At 43.3% G+C, this 20529-nt stretch overlaps 1 protein-coding gene across 2 annotated transcripts in view; it reads left to right on the top strand.

Moving 5' to 3' along the window:
• Positions 1–20529, top strand: part of PPM1H (protein phosphatase, Mg2+/Mn2+ dependent 1H) — a 281418-nt gene that overhangs the window by 172995 nt on the left and 87894 nt on the right. For both annotated transcript variants that reach the window (XR_004343889.1, XM_030323105.1), the window contains exons 5-6: positions 2313–2397; positions 19099–19217. Coding sequence is in view for 1 of the 2 variants with exons in the window: in XM_030323105.1 (XP_030178965.1) it covers positions 2313–2397; positions 19099–19217 (204 nt within the window). In the remaining variant the exon portion in view is untranslated. The remainder of the gene's footprint in view (positions 1–2312; positions 2398–19098; positions 19218–20529) is intronic.

Raw genomic sequence — 20529 nt, 5'->3', positions numbered from 1 at the left:
TGAGCCACCAGGTGCCCCCCTTTTACTCATTATCTTTTACATCCCTCCCAGATAGCCAACTTTCCTAGTCAGAGCCTGGAAGCTGGAATTCAGGGACCATGTAGAAAAAGGGAAGAGAAAGAGTTAAGACTAGCTTTAAGCAAAATTTTGAAATTGAAGTTTGCCTTTGGAATTTATTACCTAATGACTTTCGCTCTCATCACCCCAGATCTCAGGGTCCTTCTTGCTAGTGTGAGATTAGGCCCTAAACTAGACCTTCCTTTCAAGCTCGCCAAATCTCTCCATCCTCATTCAAAACCCTATTCCCTTATTCTGGAAGTTAGTCTTAACTGATACATTAGGACAAAGACCATTTGAATAAACACACATTATTTGTGAATGCTGGATATCACCTTTCTTGGGAGGGGAGAATTGCATTTTACAAGTGACAACAGATTTATAAGAAGGAACTTTTAATTTTTCCTATTTTTGGCATCATAATAAAGGAAGTGATGATACAAATATTACATCTTCTTCCCAGTCAGCTCCCCTAACATTTTCCATCTTCTCATAGTTTCCACTAGTTTTAGACCCGTTAATCCTCTAAAGCCCCCATGATTTTTGTTATCACCCTCTCCCTTACCTGCCCTCCCAGTCTCCATGACAGCAACAACTGGGCACAGGTGGGTGAGGGGTTGGGGGAGAGCTGCAGCCATTTATTGGGATCGCTTCAGTGTTGGAGACTAACTTTATATATATATACACACACGTATATATATATATACGTGTATATATATACACATATATATATATTTTTTTAGTGTTTATTTTTGACAGAGAGTGTATATAGATATATACGTGTATATATATACACGTGTATATATATACACGTATATATATATATATATATATTTTTTTTTTTAGTGTTTATTTTTGACAGAGAGTGCAAGCAGGGGAGGGACAGAGAGAGGAGGGGACAGAGCATTGGAAGTGTGCTTTCAGCACAGAGCCCAATTGCAGGGCTTGAACTCATGAACCGTGAGATCATGACCTGAGCCAAAGTAAGATGCTTAACCAACTGAGCCACCTGGGTGCCCTTGGAGACTATGTTTATGGTGGGAGGGAGGGGTGCCTGGGGCCTCTTGGCACAAAGAGTGCAGCTGACCCTAGAGTCCGTGAGGCATCCACCCAGAGTTGAGCTCATCGAAGGCACTTCCTGTGCTTGTGGCTCTTTACAGAGAAGTGTGTTCAGTCTCCAAGTCTCCGGCTCCCTGGTACTTGGAGCTGTTGGAGCTGTTGAGTTCATATTGAATGCAATTCCCAAGCCACTTCAACCAATTGATCGCTAGAAAGTGGCTGTTCAGAACCACTTTGGAATAAGATCTAGGAACAGGAAGCTCCATCTGGAATAGGCCTAGGAAAGGTTGCTCCATGGTTATCCATGCTATAGCCTCTTCCATAGATAGCTCCCTTAGGGATGTCTGCTCTCTCACATTCTTGAGTCAGCAGTAGCTCTTGGGGCAAATTTTTGGAAGCATGTGAATTTCCTAAGCTTCAGGATGAGATGAGTGTTTTTTCCTGGATCCAGGATACTACGTAGAAACTCATGAGTCTCAGTCAGGTGTTCTCAGATTTTAATGTGCCTATGAATCACAATGAAGATTCTGATACAGCAAGTCTGGGGTGGAACCTGGGAGTCTGCATTTCTAATAAGCTCCCCGGTGAGGCCCGTGCTACCGGCCCACCGACACTTGGCGTAACACAGACCTGGAGCTGTACTATCTACTCCATGAAACACTAGCCACTTTGTGACTACCTGAACTTAAAGATAAGTTAATTAAAAATTAGGTAAAACTAAATGTAATTTAATTTAATTTAAATGTAATTTAGATGCTCGTTGCCCCGATGTGGCTAGTGGCTGCCATGTTGGAGTGCACAGATTAAAATATATCCATTGTCACAGAAAGTTCTATTGGAGAACACTGGTCTAGAGGAAGCGTCAATTTACATCATTCATTCCATCCACTTGTTCGCTGAGTGTGTGTACCATGTGCCAAGTAGGAAGGTTGGTGCTGGGGGTTAAGACATGGTTCCAGCCAGCAGAAAAAGTAAACATAGCCATATGTTTACTTTGGTGAGGGATCCAGAGTTGAGCATTTCTGCTACACCTAGAGATTTGAGTATTCTCAAAAAGAGAATGTTGCCATGCAGCTTGTTAGAAAAAGTGTCCCTTGGGCATTTCATCGGTCTTGGAAACCAAGCTCTGGAGTTATAAAATTGAGGTACTTATGAGATTGGCTACTGACAATGCATATTTCTCTTAACCATTTTAGGGCCATAATCATCAGAAATGGAGAAATCATCCCCATGTCTTCAGAGTTTACCCCTGAGACTGAGCGCCAGCGACTCCAGTACCTGGTAAGAGTCACGTAGGTTTGGCGGAGCGCCGTGGCATCAGGGATGGTGTCGACGCTGTGGTGGGGGAACATGATGCTGTTGACATGGGAGCAGGCCCACGAGAGTCGGGTGACATATGGTATTAACTCTCCCCCACGCACCTTCCGATCACACATCCTGGCAACACGTGTGACGACACACTCCACCTCCGTGAGTTTATTATTGTGGCTGTTTCTCTCCCATCTGTAGCCAATGGAAGACATGATGTGCTCTGTTTCGTTTAACGGTTTGGGATGTGCAATACGAAATGGGGTGTTGAATCACACAGATACCTTTCTTCCTTGGCCTGCTGCTCACTTTAACTCAAAATGGGGGCTCCGTGCTGGGGAGGAGGGCAGCCCCAGATCCTGCTGACACCCCACCACTTGACGCACGGTTAGGAAGTCTCAGAGGCCCTTTGGGAAAGCATGCAGGTGTCTGAAAGCCTGTTTCTATCCTGAAAATAAGCTCCCAGTTTAAATCTCCCTCTTCGGAGTGAAATTACGAGTGGGCTAGAGGAAGGTGTTTGGGTTTTTCAGATCTTGAGCATTTTTGCTTCACCTAGAGATTTGAGTTTTCTGGAAAAGAGAACAGACCTAATTCCCTATCCTCAAGTTCCAGGGGGAGGGTGTTTGGCATAGAATCTCACTTGAGCAACAGTGGCAATCACGCTAGGTTACTTTGGATATTTTTGGGGACTGAACAGCGTGACGAGTAGTTCTGTGGCTGAAGTATTGTCTTGCCAACTGGCTTTCTTTCTAGACAACATAGCTAGTGACCCTCTGCTCTTAGGAAACAAACTGACCCAGGCTACCCAAAAGGACTTTGCTCATGGCTCTGAATTTCAGCGTGCGTGGACAGTCAAGGTTTGATTACTTTGGTCGATTTAGAAAGTGGCTGTGCACTTTCCCCTCAATTCCCTTGTCTGTTTGGTTTGTTTTACTCAATAGCTAAGCTGTGTTGCTCTGGTATAGAATGACAGCAGGAATCCGGGCTCAATGTAAAAATATTTCTTCACTCTTTGACTGATTGTTGTTCTCTAGCCTTTCTGTTGTCTTTTTCAAGTGGATAAACTTGTAGCCACTCCTAGGAACCCCAGACTTGAGGGCTCTCATTTTTTTTTTTTTTTTTTTTTTTTTTTTTTGGCACTCTAGGCAGGGGGAAGGGATCCCGTCCTGGCTCTGTTACTTGCTGGCGGGGTGTCTTTGTGCAGGTGTCTTAACCTTTCCAGACCTCAGTTTGTCACTTTACAGTGGGAAGCTAAACGAGCAGGTCACCAAGGACCACTCAGGCTGCAAGGGTCATCCTTCCCAGTAGAGTTCAAAACAGCTGGCCTCCTTGTCACCTGTCTGGCTTTTTCTAGTCCATCTTCCACAAAGCCACCCAAGTGATCTGATCATCGACTGTATCACTTCCCTGCCTTAAGTCCTTTGGCTCCTCTTAGTGTGCACAATGCAGGTCACACGTGGTCGAGCCAGAATCATGGTCCCTGTCCACCTCTCCTGCATTGTTTCTCTGTTGCCTCTACCAACACCACCATGCATTTCAGGCTGCAAGCAGAGAGCTACCTTCCATATTTGGGACGCACCTCGATCTCCCCAACCTCCTTGCCTTTGGAAATATGCTCTGCCTGGATGGCCCTTCCCCTGTCCTCTGTCAGGAAAACTGTTTCCCATCCTTTGAGACCCCAACATAAGTGTCATTTCCTCTAGGAGGTGTCCCCTAAGTCTCCCGGGAGGGGGTCAGTCCCCGGTCCTTGCAGAGCCATGTAGAAGCCTCTAGCTCTCGGCGTATGGTATTGTATTGCTGGTCACGATCGCTGTCTCCCCTTCCAGACTGAGTCCTGGAGGGCAGGCTCCTTAGTCGCTTCACGTGGCCAGTTCCCAGCACAGAGGAGATACTGAAGCAAGATTTGTTGGCTCGATGAAAGAACCAGAATTTGTATTGACGTCTGGATCATTACCACACAGTACTCTCCCTTCCACCTTCCCTTGAAGCCTATCATAGCCCTTTGCCTGCCTGTGCCTCGACTGCACCCTGCCTTCATCACCTCCTTACCCTTTAGGGAAAACCATTTCCTGTTTTCCCACTAAAGGCAATGAGAAGTAGCAGGTTAACTTTTTTTTATTTTGAAATCGTTTCACATTTTCATGTTACAAGAATGGCCCAGAAAGATCAAAACATTAATTTTTAAGGAGGGACGGGAAGGCTGACATGTATCAGATTCCTAAATACTGGTGGTCTATTTTCCGATGTTTGGAATGAGACGTGTGTTGGCTTCTGATCTCAGCGTTGTCGTGTAACTGTGTCTGTGATTCCTATAGTCCCCGGCTTCGTCACCAGTAACAGGCTTAGGAAGCCTCAGAAGGTGGGTGGAATGATTAAATGAAAACTGTATGCAGAATTCTTTTGTGGCACATAGTTCTCATTTGGTTTTGGTTTGATGAATCAGTCTTCAAATCCTACTGGCCTGCAAACCACAGAGATTTATTTTCTTACTTTTAATTTGATAATCACTGCTAATGTTCCAAAGATTAACATGTATTTTTGTGTTACTCTTGAGCAATCAATGTGGACGCTCTTAGCCCATAGAACTGAGCCTAACAGCTGAATTTCCAAAAGGTGCAAACCATGTCTCCATTCTCTTTTGTTTTTGTTGTTCCCATTCTTTTTAATCCTTACTGCTAATACATATGCGTTTCTCTGGTTAATAACTGTTCTCCCCGGACAACAGGAGTGTACATGACCAGAACGTGAAATATCCTGGTTGTCCAACTTCCTATACTGCCAGGAGTCTAAAAATGTATGCTTTGAAATGAATAAATCCAGTAGTAATAGTCACATGATCTGTGATGCAAATCTTTGTGGTAAAGTTTTGGAGAGAATTAAGGGATTTATAGTATAACATAACCTTGCGGTGAAGCCTTTGTGGTAAAGTATTTGAGAGAATTAGGAGGTAGATAGCATAAAACCTTAAAAATAATATCAATTAGGAGAGGAAAACACTGGTGTGATGACTTCTCTCAGCCCAGCCCAGGCGTGAGCTGTGTGATCCCACACCCCTCGCGTGATGTCTCTGAATCTCTCCTACATGAAATGTGTAGGACACCTCCCTTGAGATTTTTTTCTGTAGGTTCTGAAATCAGGATGAAAAGTGATCCCACAGCAATATAAAATACAGTGCATACCTTATAATTTTATGTGCATTTAATCCTACCAGTTCATTTTTTTTTTTTGGAACATCAGTTCCCTAGAACTAATTATGAAACACTTCAGTGCATTGGGGGTTGTGGTACCTTTTACGTGATCTAAATGAGTTAGAACATCACTGGAAAGTTAACAATGTATTTCTTACTCTGAGGTCAAATTAAAATTTCTTTTTATGATGTGTGAAGAAACATTTATGGCCGAATCATTAAAACTTCTAAGTTCCCAGAGACTTACTCGTCTGGAGCATGATTCTGCAGTCCCAAGGCTATTTGACTTGTAGAAACGGTTTGTGATATTCTCAGAGGTGGGGGAGATGCAGAGCCCGTTGGACACACACCGTTTTGATCCACATCGAAGGGGGAGGTTCTTGGGATGCACGCTCTGGACATTTGGGGTTAACCGAACTAGAAGCAGATTATGACGCTGGATGTGGCAGGCATGTTAATTTTGTTTGGTCTTGTATCCTGACCTCAGAGGGTCCTTCGTGTGGCTCTTAGGTCATGTGAACTGTGTTCCGTAGACTCTTGGGCAGGGTGATTAATCAGGCTTGAGGGTTTGATGTGTTCACACGGAATGTGGCAGGTGTGTGATGAAGGGGTCAGGGGCACTGTCCCAGCAGCCAGGAAGTGCTGCTGGTCCTAGAGTCACCAGTAAGCCTTGCTCTTCTGTCGCTGTGCTTTTTTTTTTCTTTTTCTTTTTACAGTTTCCAGGGTGATTGAAATAAAATAGTTAAGGAGGTCCACCAAGCTAGACGGAATGTTTGGATGGAGCTGGGACTCAGACGGGAGGGAAAGAAGTCTGGTTGTGGATGTGTCTCAGCAGAATTGACCTCCCTGATGCTGTGGCCTCCAGAAAAGCGCCCCACCTCTGCTTCGGGTGGCAGCAAGGGAGGAATCGCCTTCAGGGGGACCTCCACAGCCCCGAGGTGCGAGAGCGGTGTCTTCCCCTCAATTCTGCCTAGATGTATTTATAAACTCTGATTTGATTACATTAAGATGTGCTGGTATCGTCAGGCCTTCAACTTATGTCCTTGTGTCCTCGTGGATAATCCAAGTTTGCAGCTGTTTTTCATCAAGGGCAATGTACAGAAGAGATGAAAGTGGGTTTCAAACGCACAGCTGATATGTACAAGTGCAGCATTATCGAAGGCGGTTTCTTGTGGTGTCCTTGAACTACCCCCAGCCTTCTGTGCCGAGTCCGATTCTGTTTGTCCGCCATGTCCCTGGTGTTGGCTTTGGAAAGGTTTCAAGGTCGACAGTGTTGTGCCACTTCACTTTTTGGGATTTCTCGTGATCAAGAATTATCTCCCAAAAAGTATATTACTTAAACGTGAACCTGCTTAAAAGCACGATACTTTAATTTGGGAGGGTCAAGTGTGCTAGTGAGTAAAATTGACTGACCCACCACTGCCACATCACATTTAACCTTGAGAGCAGGTTGTGAAGCCCAGAAAGCCTTTCTTTAGTCACAGGCAACTTCACCACCACTCTGCTTTGCTTGGTGACGGAGTCATGGAAAAATCCACTCTAATCCTACCTCTTTCCCCCACTTAACCCTTTTTCACAAAACTGCCTGTGAGTTTGAGAACTTCTAATTTAAAAATGGCAGGCAAAAAAATGGTTGGCATTTTTCACATGCGCTATAGGTTCAACTGATCACACAGGTGTCACAGAGAAGCCAGGAGCTATTTTTCTTGGGGGGTGGGGATGGGGGAGAGAGAATCTCAAGCAGGCTCTGTGCTTAGCACAGAGCCCGACACAGAGCTTGATCCCACGACCCTGGGACCAGGACCTGAGGCAAAATCAAGAGCCAGACATCCAACAACTGAGCCACCCAGGTGCCCCAGCCAGGAGATTTTTAGAGCACAAAACTGGCACTGCCCAGAGTGTTAGAGGCAGAGCTTATATTTGGCCGTCCTAGGAGCACTGCTTGGTGACAGGGAAGACTCTAAAGACGTTAGTACTGAGAGTTGAACCTCACCGCTTCCAGAGCCTTGATTTTGAAAATGAATATAAATGGATGTTTTGTTTATCCCAGGATGGGAGGAGGAGTCAGAGGCTTGATGCTCAGGCATTCTGTACCTGCTCTGCAGAGCTAAGGAAGTGGATTCACACAGCTAAACAAATAACCACAAGAATGGATCCCTAACTACTTTTATTCTTTTTTTTTTTAATTTTTTTTTAATGTTTCTTTATTTTTGAGAGAGAGAGACAGAGAAAGAGAGACAGAGCACAAGCAGGGGAGGGGCAGAGAGAGAGGGAGACACAGAATGTGAAGCAGGCTCCAGGCTCCGAGCTGTCAGCACAGAGCCCGATGTGGGGCTCGAACTCACGGACCGCGAGATCGTGACCTGGCTGAAGTCGGACACTTAACCGACTGCTCCACCCAGGTGCCCCCTAACTACTTTTATTCTTAAAAAAACACAGTCTTCTGCACAGTTGCTACACATATATAATCTTTAGATTCTCTAAAACCCTTTTTCCCTCCAACATTCTGACTAAAAAGTTGGGCACATAAAGCCAGAGCCATCTGTCCATAAGGTCCCTTAAAAATTGGTCTTAGTGTAAAGAAGCAAGATAGTGTCATGCATCCATTAAAGATGTGAAAGTTAGATATGCTTTGAAAGAGGTAGATAGCATTCCCTGAGGTTTACCAGGGCAAAAGCTTAGCTGTCTATAAAAAGTTTTCTCTGCTCCTGTTGCTTGATCAGTGAAATGGGGTAATTACAGGACCCTCCCAAGACTGGTTTGAGGACTGAAGAGTTAATATTCATAATGTGCTTATGACAGTGCCTAGATCAGAGACAAAATAAAATCTCTTAGTTTCAAATCTAACTATATATGAAGAACTTTTTTTATGGCCGCCCTGCCATTGGACTACTCCTGTGGCCTTTTATAAAATGTATAAATTCCATTTGCATATGCAAAGGAATTGAAGATACACAGGCACATCTTTTTTGCTGACATGAGTTGTTCTCTCTTCAAATGAATTCCTTTCCCAGACTTTTACTTGGGAAGAAAAAGCATTAAGCATATGAATATGGAAACTTTATATGTTTTATGTAAATGACTACTTTTTAGCCCTTATTCTATACATTAAACTGTTGTAGGGTTGACAAATCTAGGCAATTTTGTTTAATATATCCATTTGCATACAAGTTTCCATGTGGCTCCTTTATCGTAAGCTATAAATTTTACAATTTTAAAGTTATTTTAGGGGCATGCTTTTCTCTAGTTGATCAGTACAGTCCCATGTAGAAATTTAAATGTGAATCTTTCTTGACATCCATGTAAACCAGACAGAATCTTATCAATATTCAATTTTATAATAGCATATATACATAAGCTTGGTTCTTGTTACTCTGAGATTTTTAAGGATAAATTAAGACTGAGAGAATTCTTTATGAAAGACTCCGACACATACATATTTAGATCTCAGCCATTTAACATTTTCCTTTCATTTTTGTTTAACCCAAACCAAAATACTCTTTTCCTGCACTGCAAATTGGGTAGTCAGCCTTGGCTCTGGAAGAGCTATCTCGTTTGACCGTTAGTGCGACCATCAGTGGGCTTGGTTGATGTTACTAATTTCATTTCATGCGTGACCATAGACTTAGTATCGTGGTAAATCATCTTGAAATATAAAACCTCCAGTTCTCTGATCTGATGAGGTTTTTTTTCCCTCCTGAGGGCAAGGAAGAGGAGAGATTACTCAATTTTTTATTAAGATTTGTGTTAAACACTGAAAATCCTCATTTGATAACTTCTTTTCAAATATTGAGAAGTCTGAACTTTTTTTTCTGAAATTAAAAAAAAAAAGAGCTCAAAAAACAAAGTGGGGGCAAGGTGCCTGGGTGGTTCAGTCTGTTGAGTGTCCCAACTTTTGATTTTGGCTCAGGTCATGATCTCATGGTTCATGAGATCAAGCCCCAAGTTGGGCTCTGTGCTGGCAGCGTGGAGCCTCCTTGGGATTCTCTCTCTCCCTCTCTCTACCCCTTTGCAGTTCATATGTATGCTCGCTTTGTCTCTTAAAGATAAACTTAAAAAAAAAAAAAAAGCTCATATAAAAGTTTCCTAGTAAGAGGACTTCACAAACGATTTCCTGTTGTGGAATCTGCCTTCATTTGACACATGAGTGTTTTCACTTTCCATATTCTGCTGATGGGAGTAGAAGTTCGAACAACTACCTTGTAAAAGGGTTTGGCCCAGGGAAAAAGGGTTTGGCACAGCCGTTCCTCTCCTAGGTGGGCACCTAACCAGAGTGTGCACAGTAGCTTAGGATGTACTTGCCCAAACTGGAAACTGCCCAAATGTCCACGGAGAGTAGAACGGATAAGATGATTGTCAGTCATAGTCACGAGCTGGAATGCCATGCAGTACTGAGAATGAACACATTTTAACTACATGCAACAACGTGGCTGAATCACACCGACTTAACACCCAGTACTGGGGACAGCTTATAGGATCCCATAGTAAGTATAGAAACAGGTGAAACCAACACACAGTTTGGGATAGTGCTTCCGTTGGGGAGAGCAGTGATTGAATGGGGTCCTGACCATAGGTGCTGACCATGTATTGTTTCTTGATCTAGATGCCCGTTACACAAGTGTGTCAAATTTGTGAAAATATGTTGACCCATACACATATGATACAGTAACTTTACCGTGTATTTAACTGTTATTATTGTTTGGGGGAGGGACCTTCTTTGGGGCTCTCCAGGAGCCCAAGGTGAAGGGGCTGGGCAAGTTCCCCAGAAAGGCACCCTTCTGCCACCTATCTGTTCTCTCCTGAGAGCAGTTCCAAAAGCCCTACTCACCATGCTGCTATGTACTCCCTTGCCTCTGCTCTTGCTGCTCTGACGCCAGAGGCCTTGCCTGATCCGCTGTTCAGATGCTTTTCAGATTCTGTCCAACCCACCCAGTGAGTGCCCCGCTCTTTGTTCCTTAGCCCCTGGGGATATCTGTTTCCACCCATAAGCCTACCTCAGTCTCCCCAACTAATGTGTGAACTCTGAACAGATGGACTTCCTTTTTTGTTCTTTGAGTCCCAGCCCCTGATACCTGGCACATGGAGGAGCTCATGTGTTAGCTGCATGCGTTCTTCTGGCTGGAAACTCCTGAACCTGGGACAATCCTCTCAGTAGCTGGCACGGCTCACTCACATTGTGGCCACAAGGTAGCAGAAGGAAATTTTATTATTAAAAAGGAGTAACCAATTTGTGTTTCCCAGCAGGCAGTTTTTTTTTTTTTAATTTTTTTTTAACGTTTATTTATTTTTGAGACAGAGAGAGACAGAGCATGAATGGGGGAGGGTCAGAGAGAGAGGGAGCCACAGAATCCGAAACAGGCCCCAGGCTCTGAGCTGTCAGCACAGAGCCGGACACGGGGCTTGAACCCACGGACTGTGAGATCATGACCTGAGCCGAAGTCGGTCGCCCAACCGACCTAGCCACCCAGGCGCCCCCCAGCAGGCAGTTTTAAATAATCTCAGGACCCACCGTCTCAGTGTCCACAGGAAGCATGGTGTTTGGCCACCTCCCGTTGCCATTATAGACATGTCACTCTCTAGATCTGGGTTCCTACTTCCACTCCCTGTTTTTGCTCTGCCCTGCCAGGGTGCTCAAAGCTCTCCCCAGCCCAGGAGGGTGGAGTTCAGATCCATGTGCTCCAGAGTGAGACAGACCTGGGTTCAAGTTACTCACCCAGTCTGCTTTCATGAGAGGCTTCTTAGAAGGTTCTAGACAACATCTCTTTTTCAAGCTTGTCCCCTCCTGTTATGGTTGAACTCAGAGATTCTCATTGGGATGGGGTGGTTGTGTTTCTTCACAGTAAGTGCTTACTTCCGTCCCCTTGCAGCTGGTTTCTTCCCAGGACTAGAGAGGAAAGCAGCCAGAAGACGACGTCTGATCCTCCTTCCCCATCTCTGACGTCCTGCCACTGCTTGGCACAGCAGTTTACTCCAGCATCGTTTTCCTAGATAAGCTGTCTCTTCTTTCCCTGGCCAAATGCAACCATGTCTGGAAGTTTATTCTCATTAGCTGTCCAGAGACTAAGTGGCAAGGACATGGCCTACCCTCTCTTTAACAAACCTGTACTCTGCACACTCCTTAAAAGACAACTGGCAAGCTATCTTTGCTTGTGTTGGGGCAGCGGTTACCAAGCTTTCTTTCCAGGGGCCATTTGCATCACACGCGTGAACTCCAGTGTACCTCCACTCCCTTCCCTCGGTGAGGAACATTCTATTGTGCTTCCTTGTAGGAAAGCCTCAAGTTTTAGGATAAAGATGGAGGCACAAAGAGTGGTCCATTTTTTTACATGGAGCAGGCCAGCACACTTTAAGTTGGATTTTAATATAGAATACATTTCTAGGTTTCTAGTCGGCATGCTTATTAAGTAGAGAAGAGACATGACATTATTTAGACATTCTTAGGAGTGTGAAATATCATGAGGTTTGAAATGGTATAATTTCACCCACACACATGTGGTTTTACAGGAAGATATCTATTGAATTATAAAAAGTTAACTAAATCCAAAATATAGTAATGTGTGTCCAAGATTGTTTTTATGTGCTATGGACCTTAGTTTTAACTTTTTCAAAAGATTGAAAGCTGTATTGCATTATTTTGTGAAGTTTAATTACCAAGTGTAACTGAGTAAAGCAGGTCAGAATGTTCTGTATTCATTCTCCCAGCACATACTTACTTGGAGTCTTTACTGTGTTAGGTGCTATGCTTGGCCCTGGCATATAGCTAAGGTTTAAAAATAATGAACATATTCAAGTGTGGTGGGTATCACTTGCATCACCATGCAGATGTTCTAACATACATATGTCCAAATAGCAGCATCAGGAGAAAAAGTTAAACTATGTCCAGCATATTAGAAAAATAAGGGATGTTTAGGAAACTGTCTAGAATTTTTATTTTGTAGGGATCTTAATGTGTGCCTCCTCTCCTGCCTTGCATTTTTATCCCATTAAGGTCACATTTGTAACAAGCCAGCCTATGAAATGTGCCTTGGAAAGGGACAGTAGTCACGTATACCTATTTATGTATGAGTGGCCCGGATATGAGTAGTAGAGTAAAACTTGCCAAAATTGTCCATGAATTTTACAAGTTTGGACTCCAGAAATCATGGGGTTTTATTGCTGAGATGAGCCTAACAAATTCTTACACTCACATTTTACAGCCTTTAAACTTTGGGTGTGTTGCTTACATTGAATTTAGCATAAAATCACTTTCGACGCTCAAGGTTCCAGAACGCTGATGTGAGCACTGCTTCTGGCAGGGCAGGCCAGCTCTAATGAAGTAACCCTAACCAGTCGTGTTACCTGAATGCTGCACAGCCTCTGAGAAGTTGTTTCTGAGTTGCCAAGTTGTGGCCCACTCTGCTTCTGAGAATAAAATGTCTCTGTGCTGGCCAATAGATACATGAAAAGATGCTCAGTATCACTGATCATCAGGGAAATGCAAATCAAAACCACAATGAGATACCACCACACATGTCACAATGGCCAAAATCAACAACAGAAGGAACAAGTGTTGGTGAGGATGTGGAAAAAGAGGAATACTCTTCCACTGTTGGTGCGAATGCAAACTGGTGCAGCCACTCTGGAAAACAGCATGGAGGCTCCTCAAAAAGTTGAAAATAGAACTCCCCTGTGATTCAGTAATCATACTACTGGGTATTTACCCAAACAATACAAGGACACTAATTCAGAGGAATATATATGCATTTCAATGTTTATGGTGGCATTATTTATAGTAGCCATATTATGGAAGCAACCCAAGTGTCCATCGATAGATGAATGAATAAAGAAGATGTGATAAACACATGTATGTGCATGTGTGTGTGTACACACACACACACACACACACAGGAATATTATCCAGCCATGAAAAAGAATGAAATCTTGCCATTTCCAATGACTTGGGTGGAGCTAGAGAGTATTATGCTAAGCAAAATAAGTCAGAGAAAGATAAATAACATATGATTTCACTCATGTATAGAATTTAAGAAGCAAAGGAGCATAGGAAAAAAGAGGGGTGCCTAGGTGGCTCATTCGGTTAAGTGTCCGACTCTTGATTTTGGCTCAGGTCATGATCCCAGGGTCATGGGATTGAGCCCCACGTTGGGCTCCATGCTGAGCGTGGAGCCTGCTTAAGATTCTCTTTCTCTCCCTTCCTCCCTCCCTCCCCGCCCCTCCCCCCTCCCTTGCTTGTACGCACTCTGTCTCACTAAAATAAAAATAAAAAGTGGGGGCACCTGGGTGAGTCAGTCTTTTAAGCATCCGACTCTTGATTTTGGCTCAGGTCATGATCTCACAGTTTGTGAGTTCAAGCCTCCACTGTCAGCATGGAGGCTATTTGGGATTCTCTCATCCCTCTCTCTGCCCCTCCCCCGCTCATGCTTTCTCTCTCTCAAAAAACAAACAAGCAAACAAAAAACAACAACAACAAAAAAACAGAGAAACAAACCAAGAAACAAATCCTTAACTATAGAGAACAAACAGAGGGTCACCAGAGGGGAGGTGTGTAGGGGAATGGGTGAAGTAGATGACAGGAATTAAGAGTTTACTTACCAGGATGAGCACTAAGTAATGTATAGAATTGTTGAATCACTATATCGTACACCTGAAACTAATATAATACTGTATTTTAACTCTATTGGAATTAAAATAAAAACTTAAATAAAAATAAAAACAGTTTTCAAAAAAATTTTTTTAGTTTTTTCAAACAAAAACAATACCCGTTCAGTAGTAGAAATAATCACAAATAGAGGTAAGTCAAAAAGGAAACCATCAGATAACATTTTACAATATTTAGATGGCTGAGTGTATGTACTTCTATAAACATGTATACCTAGAAGACCATGTTACGGACTGAGTGTTTGCACTGGTATCCTCCCCAACGCCCCCCCCCCCAAAAAACCCTTCTGTTGAAGCCCTACCCCCCATGTATGCCAAATTTGGAAATAGGAACTTTTTAGAAACAAGGTTAAATGAGGCCATAAGAGTGGGGCCTTCATCGGATGGGACTAATGTCTTGATAAGAATAGACCTCAGAGAGCTTGATTTCTCACCCCAAGAGACAGAGGAAAGCCCGTATGAGGTGCAGTAAGAGGGGGCAGTCTGTAAGCCAGGCAGAGAATCTGCTGGCATCTTGATCTTGGACTTCCTGGCCTCCAGGACAGTGAGACCTAAGTGTTTGCTGTTCATACCTCTCCCTGTCTGTGGTATTTCCATATAACAGCCCACCTAAGATGAAATCTGAAAACTTCCACCATCATTGCAGAAAAAGACACACAAATGAGCAGAGAAGTAGGTTTTCCTCTGAAAACCAACAGGTATGTGTCCCACTGTATTTTAGCATCTCATTTTTCATTAATTAACCACCTATTTGCTCTATTTGTACTTAGTTTTTGAGTTGTTTTTTCTTTAACACCAGGACCTCCATCGGGTCTGACAAATAGGACAATAGTGAGTATTGAAAGTGCTGGTCCGCTATTAGGACATGGCGATTTTTAAAAGTAGTAAAAATATGTCATCGGTACACATGGAATACAGGTGAATTCTGTGGTGAGCAAAATCGTGACAGAAAATATCTTGCATCATATGAAATGTGCTGTGGCAGGTAGAGGAAGAAAAATGGCCATAAAAGTAGAGAAATTTAAGGGTGTGACGTGTCAGTGGAGGATGAATATTGCAGTATTTCTTCAGAGCTAAGGTGCTTTTGTTTTCACCCTTTGATGTATCTGAAGTTGAGATATTTTACCACTGATTGTTGCTGTCAGCCAAGTGGCAGGCATGACACAGGTGTCCTCTCCTGGGCATGTGTAAACATCAAAAGAACAGCACCAAACTTGCAGGATGGGCGGCTGGCAGCTTAGAAGAAAACCCTGAAGGCAAAAATGAAGCACTCTTAAAGCCTTTGTGGATTTGCAGAGGGGCTTGGAGGTGTGAATCTGACTTGTTCAGCCACATTCCAGAAGTGGGAGTCAGAAGTTAGCTGGCTCTGGATAATTGCAGAGCTGACTTAAGAACTTTGCACCCCTGGTTCTGAGGCTCCTAGTTCTAGGGTGAATTATTTAAGAAATGTTGCATCGCCAACGGTCCCATGGAACACAGGCCACTATTGCCTGGGAAATCGTGACCGTTAATGATTCAGAGTTGAAAACTGATGAGCAGTGGAATTCTCAATGTGAAGACGTTTTGGAAAACCTTATCCAATATACTTCACCTAGGTAATCTTAAATATACCCCAGAGGGATATGTAAAAATTTGTCTAAGTCCAAAGGAGCCCTTTCAAAAAGAATAAAATAAAAATTCAAAGTGGTAAGAAAGTATTGCACTTAGTTTCGTTGGCAGCTTCCCCTCGTTTCTTAGAGGTAATAAAATAATAACTCATTTGAAACGGGCATCTTAGAACTGATGAAACACCATAGCCTATTGCTATAATGGGGAGAAAGCAAGCAGTTTGAGACCCTGAAAGCCCCTGCAAGTGAAGGGGATACAAATGTCACAGGAACATGGGCTTTAAGGCCCACTTAGAGCCTGCTCATCTTCAGAGGAAGAGGTGAGGTGACCCCTGCAGAGAGTGAGCTGCTCAGGAGATCCTGGCTACTTTGCAGATCTTCCCTCACAACTGTCCAGACAAACGTGTACTGGCAAAAAGGGTATGAGGGTACCCAGGGAAAGCACCATCAGAGGGCCACTTACTCTCCTGGGAACGCGGCCAGGTGCCTGGAACACTGCACATTGATCTCTGAGGCACTTGGGTCTGTGAAGAAATGGACTTAGAAATATGCCCTTTGGATCCTAACCTGTTTGTTAGTGAAATGTATGTGGGGCATTTACCGATATTTCTTCACACACATTCGTTTGTATGTACCTATATGCTTTGTATCTAGATCTGTGTGTATATGACACAACTTACATGAGCTCATACACCTACACGCACACGCACTCACATACGTTGTTTGATAACCTGTGTTTTTACGTCTGTCTGTCCTTTCTTTCCATGTCATTACATATTTGCTGTAGTATCATTGTAAATGACACCATAGAATTCCTTTGTATAGATTTTTTTACTAATTTATTTAGTCCCTCATGTTATTAAAGGATTTCTTTAAGCTTCTTCAGGAGCATCCTTGTGGCCAAATTGGGTGCAGATCTGTAATTTTGTTAACTGGATCCTCACAGGTACCTATTGACCATTTAGACTTTGCATGGTCCAGGGCCCTTGGTCTTTTTGCCCACTTTTTTTTTTTTTAATTTTTTTGTAAATGTGTGCAGGTTCAAGGGTTGGGATGGGTTTTTGTGGACATGTTATTAGGCTTCGGCTGTGAGACCACCCAGCCCTGGATGATGACCTTGGGCTAGGTGTCTTAAGTTCTTTGGGCCTTAGTCTCCTCATTTGTAAATTGAGTCTATGACATGTGCTTTGTAGGATTGTTGAGGTTGTCACAAGCATATCAAGTGCCTGGTACATGGTAATCCCTAAGTCAGGTTGCCAGCCAGGCTAGGCCAGCTTGGGGAGTGGGGTATAGAGTCCCAAAGCTCTAGGAGGTGATGACGGGTACATAGTAGGTGTTGCTATTCATGGACTAATTATGCCTCTGCTCCTTCGGTCAGTACAGCTGGCTTCCTGGGTGTGTGACTCCTGCGGCTGCACAGGGCTCTGTACGTGGTTATTCTTAGTTTTGAACACAGAAATTCTTAGTTTTGAACACAGTCTCCGTATTTTCATTTTGCACTGGACTCTACAGATTGTGTATCCAGTTCTACCTTGTAAGGTTGTTGGCAGTGTGATGCGAGAGGTCACAAAGCACATTCCGTAGTGCCAAGGATGTAATAGATATCGGTAATCGTTAGATGGATATAATAATTTTTTATGAGCCGAGACAACTACGATAAGTGCATTCATTTAATTATTAAAAGTGTGAGGTAAATACATAATTAATCTCAGATTGAGAAACTGAAGGTCCAGAAGCTAAATCACCAACTAAAATTACACAGCTTATATACGCAGAACTTGGATTCAAACCCAAGTTCACCTCACCCAAAGGCCACACCACTGACCTGCCCTATTAAGTACTCCCTTCCTTCCTTCCCAGGGAACCTCTCTGTAAAGGTCAGTGTTTAAGCGTCCTTGATACTCATCAGCAGCCCAACCCTCATCCCTAGCAGAGGTTTCAGAGCTCCTCAGAATGTTCCAGAATTCCTGTCAGACCTGGGAAATTTGGGGGCTACAGAAGACAGTAAAGACAATTCACCTTCTCAGTACTGCCCTGCCATGTCTCCAAGCCTGCTCAGAGTTCTATTATCTGGCCGAATCTAGCCAACCCAGTGACAGTTCAGCTTGTGTCCTTTGACTCCTGATATACTTAGCTTAGGATGACCGATGTCCAACTAAACCTCCAAACTACCATGAGAATCAGCAGGAGATCTGCTGGTGTCAGATCTTGGGAAAGGCTGTGGGAGATGCCTGTTTCCAGGAAACTGAGGACATGGCCATCTGTCCTGTGGCATGGATCCTTTGCTTTTCTACAGTGCCAGGTCATGATTTGCTCTGCCTACTCTTCCCTGCCAAAAATTTTTTAAAAATTAAGAAAATAATGAAGGGAGGGAGAGAAAGGATCCATTCCAGCACACTGCTAGTAAGTGGGCGTACAGCTTGGTACAAGGAAGCTTCCGTGCAAGTTTGCTTTTAGTGTGTGTGGCCTTCGAGCGGGGAAATTAATACTTGAGCATTTCATCTCTTGGATAGCGGATTTGAATTTTGAATGTGACAATGAGACTGTTTGTTGTTTCAAAGCAATTCCCTAAGTGGCTGTTTGCTCAAGACTTTTGTAGTGTGAACAGAGATTTGGGGGAGGGGAGGAAGCCATCTGCTCTGGAATAGTCTTCCAATTACATGATCAAATTACTGCAGAGCAAAATGGAGGGAGTCCAACAGAAAGTTCCTGTCTGGTGTATCCAGCCCCAACCTGCTCTCTTGGGCCATTGTGTCAATGTGGAGATTCACATGTAGGTTTCAAAGGCAAGGCCATGATCGCCAAGAGTGTGAGCAGGAGAGGAGCAGAGAAAGCCAAGCAGAGTGGGGGAGAGCTTTCACGTTGCATCAACATGCTGTTCGGGAAAATGAAAAGATCTTGGATTTGAATTAAATGAACTTTTGGAGAAACTCCATTTCTTTTCCTCTTGACTTTAGCAATCCATGTCTCTGATTACAATTAATTTATCATGTCAAATGAAAAAGTTATATCCCTTTATAAGTTCAGTTAGTGATTTTTTATTCGCTGATATTCTTGTAGAATAGAAATGTTTATTCTATTTGTTGAATACACCTATTTTTTCCCCTTAAAATAGAACAGTTTTCTGGTTTTTGAAATATGTCTTGATTTACAAAACATTATTGAGTCTTATTTTTTCTCCTAAATATGTGAGTATTTTTTCTTTTTATTTCTTTTGCTATTAGGCATTCATGCAGCCTCACTTGCTGGGAAACGAATTCACACATTTGGAGTTTCCAAGGAGAGTACAGAGAAAGGAACTTGGAAAGAAGATGCTCTACAGGGACTTTAATATGACAGGCTGGTAAGAACATGCCTCCCTCTGCCTCAGCACTGCCACAGTATGTGTGAAGGAATCATCACCGTCATAAAAAGCCACTCGCGCAGTTTGGATCAGGTAGTGCGGCCAGAGACCTGGGTTGGTGGCAAAGGACTGGGGACGTTGCTTCTGCTCTTTTCGCCTGGGCGCCAGTTCTTAAATCGCGGTGTTGGTCGGCCTCTGTACTTCCCTGACGTCCTCCCTGGGGACACTAGACCCCACGAAGCTGACATAATGCCTCACTTCACATGCACAAGCGTTTTTGAGGCTTTAAAACACATTTAAGTTGGGTTTTTTTTTAGGTCAGGGGCTCGAAGGAATAGGCTAACAGTTAATTGAGCCAAACTGGCCTGGATTTGAATCTGAACTATGAGCTTTCTAAAGAGGCAAAGTTAGGTAAAGTACTTAACCCCTATGAGCCTAATTTTCTATGGATAAAGTGAAAAAAATAGGCTTTTTGAAGGGGTTGCTGTAAGGACTAGAGGTAATGAGCCATCTTCATTATTTTTTCACATTTACATTGTGATAAGAATCTTGGCAAGGGGCGTCTTCCTCCCACAACACACCTATGTCAGCACCAAGATCACTTCTGTGGCGGATCAGTGGCTAACAGTGACTAAGACCTCACCTGTTTCTTCCATTTGAAAGACAGATAGGATATAAAGTACGTATACACCCTAAGATTGACATGAGGACTAAATAAGAGAGCACAGGACCTGGCACATAGTAGCGGGGGTGAAGATTTGCTGTTAGCCCTGAGGTACTGGCCAGGGAGCCTCCTGCCAGCCTGGAGGAGAGCAGGAGGGTGAGACAGTGGACTCTTTGCTTGCCAACATAGGCATAGAAGTGGGTGCCATTATCTCTTCTCACGTTGACCAAAATAGCTGTCACACGTGATTACAGCCCAAAGTCTCATGGTAGTGACTTCTAGGCTAGAAATCTACTAGAATACACACTGTGTTAAGGGAAGAGTTGAGCTGCCTAGGGAAAATAAGGGGCTGATCTAAGGCACTTCAATTTATCCCCTATCATCTAAAAGAGAAGATTTTCCCTACTATCCACTCTTCTTATAAAGCAGGATCAGCAAACTATGACCCAGAAGCGAGATTCCACCCACACACCTTTCTGTAAATATTTTTTGTTTTGTTTTGAGTACAGCCACATTCATTTGTATACATTTGATCTTTGGCTACCTTCACTCTACAACAAGGTGGTTGAGTAGCTGGAACAGGGACTGTATGACCCATAAAGCTTAAACTATTCTAAAACATGAACGGACTTGGCAGAAAGGGTTCAC

The sequence above is a fragment of the Lynx canadensis genome, chromosome B4, assembly GCF_007474595.2.
Source record: "Lynx canadensis isolate LIC74 chromosome B4, mLynCan4.pri.v2, whole genome shotgun sequence".
NCBI classification, from domain to species: Eukaryota; Metazoa; Chordata; class Mammalia; order Carnivora; family Felidae; genus Lynx; species Lynx canadensis.
The sequence above is the reverse complement of the archived record's forward strand: the minus strand, read 5'-3'. Positions and strand labels throughout refer to the sequence as shown.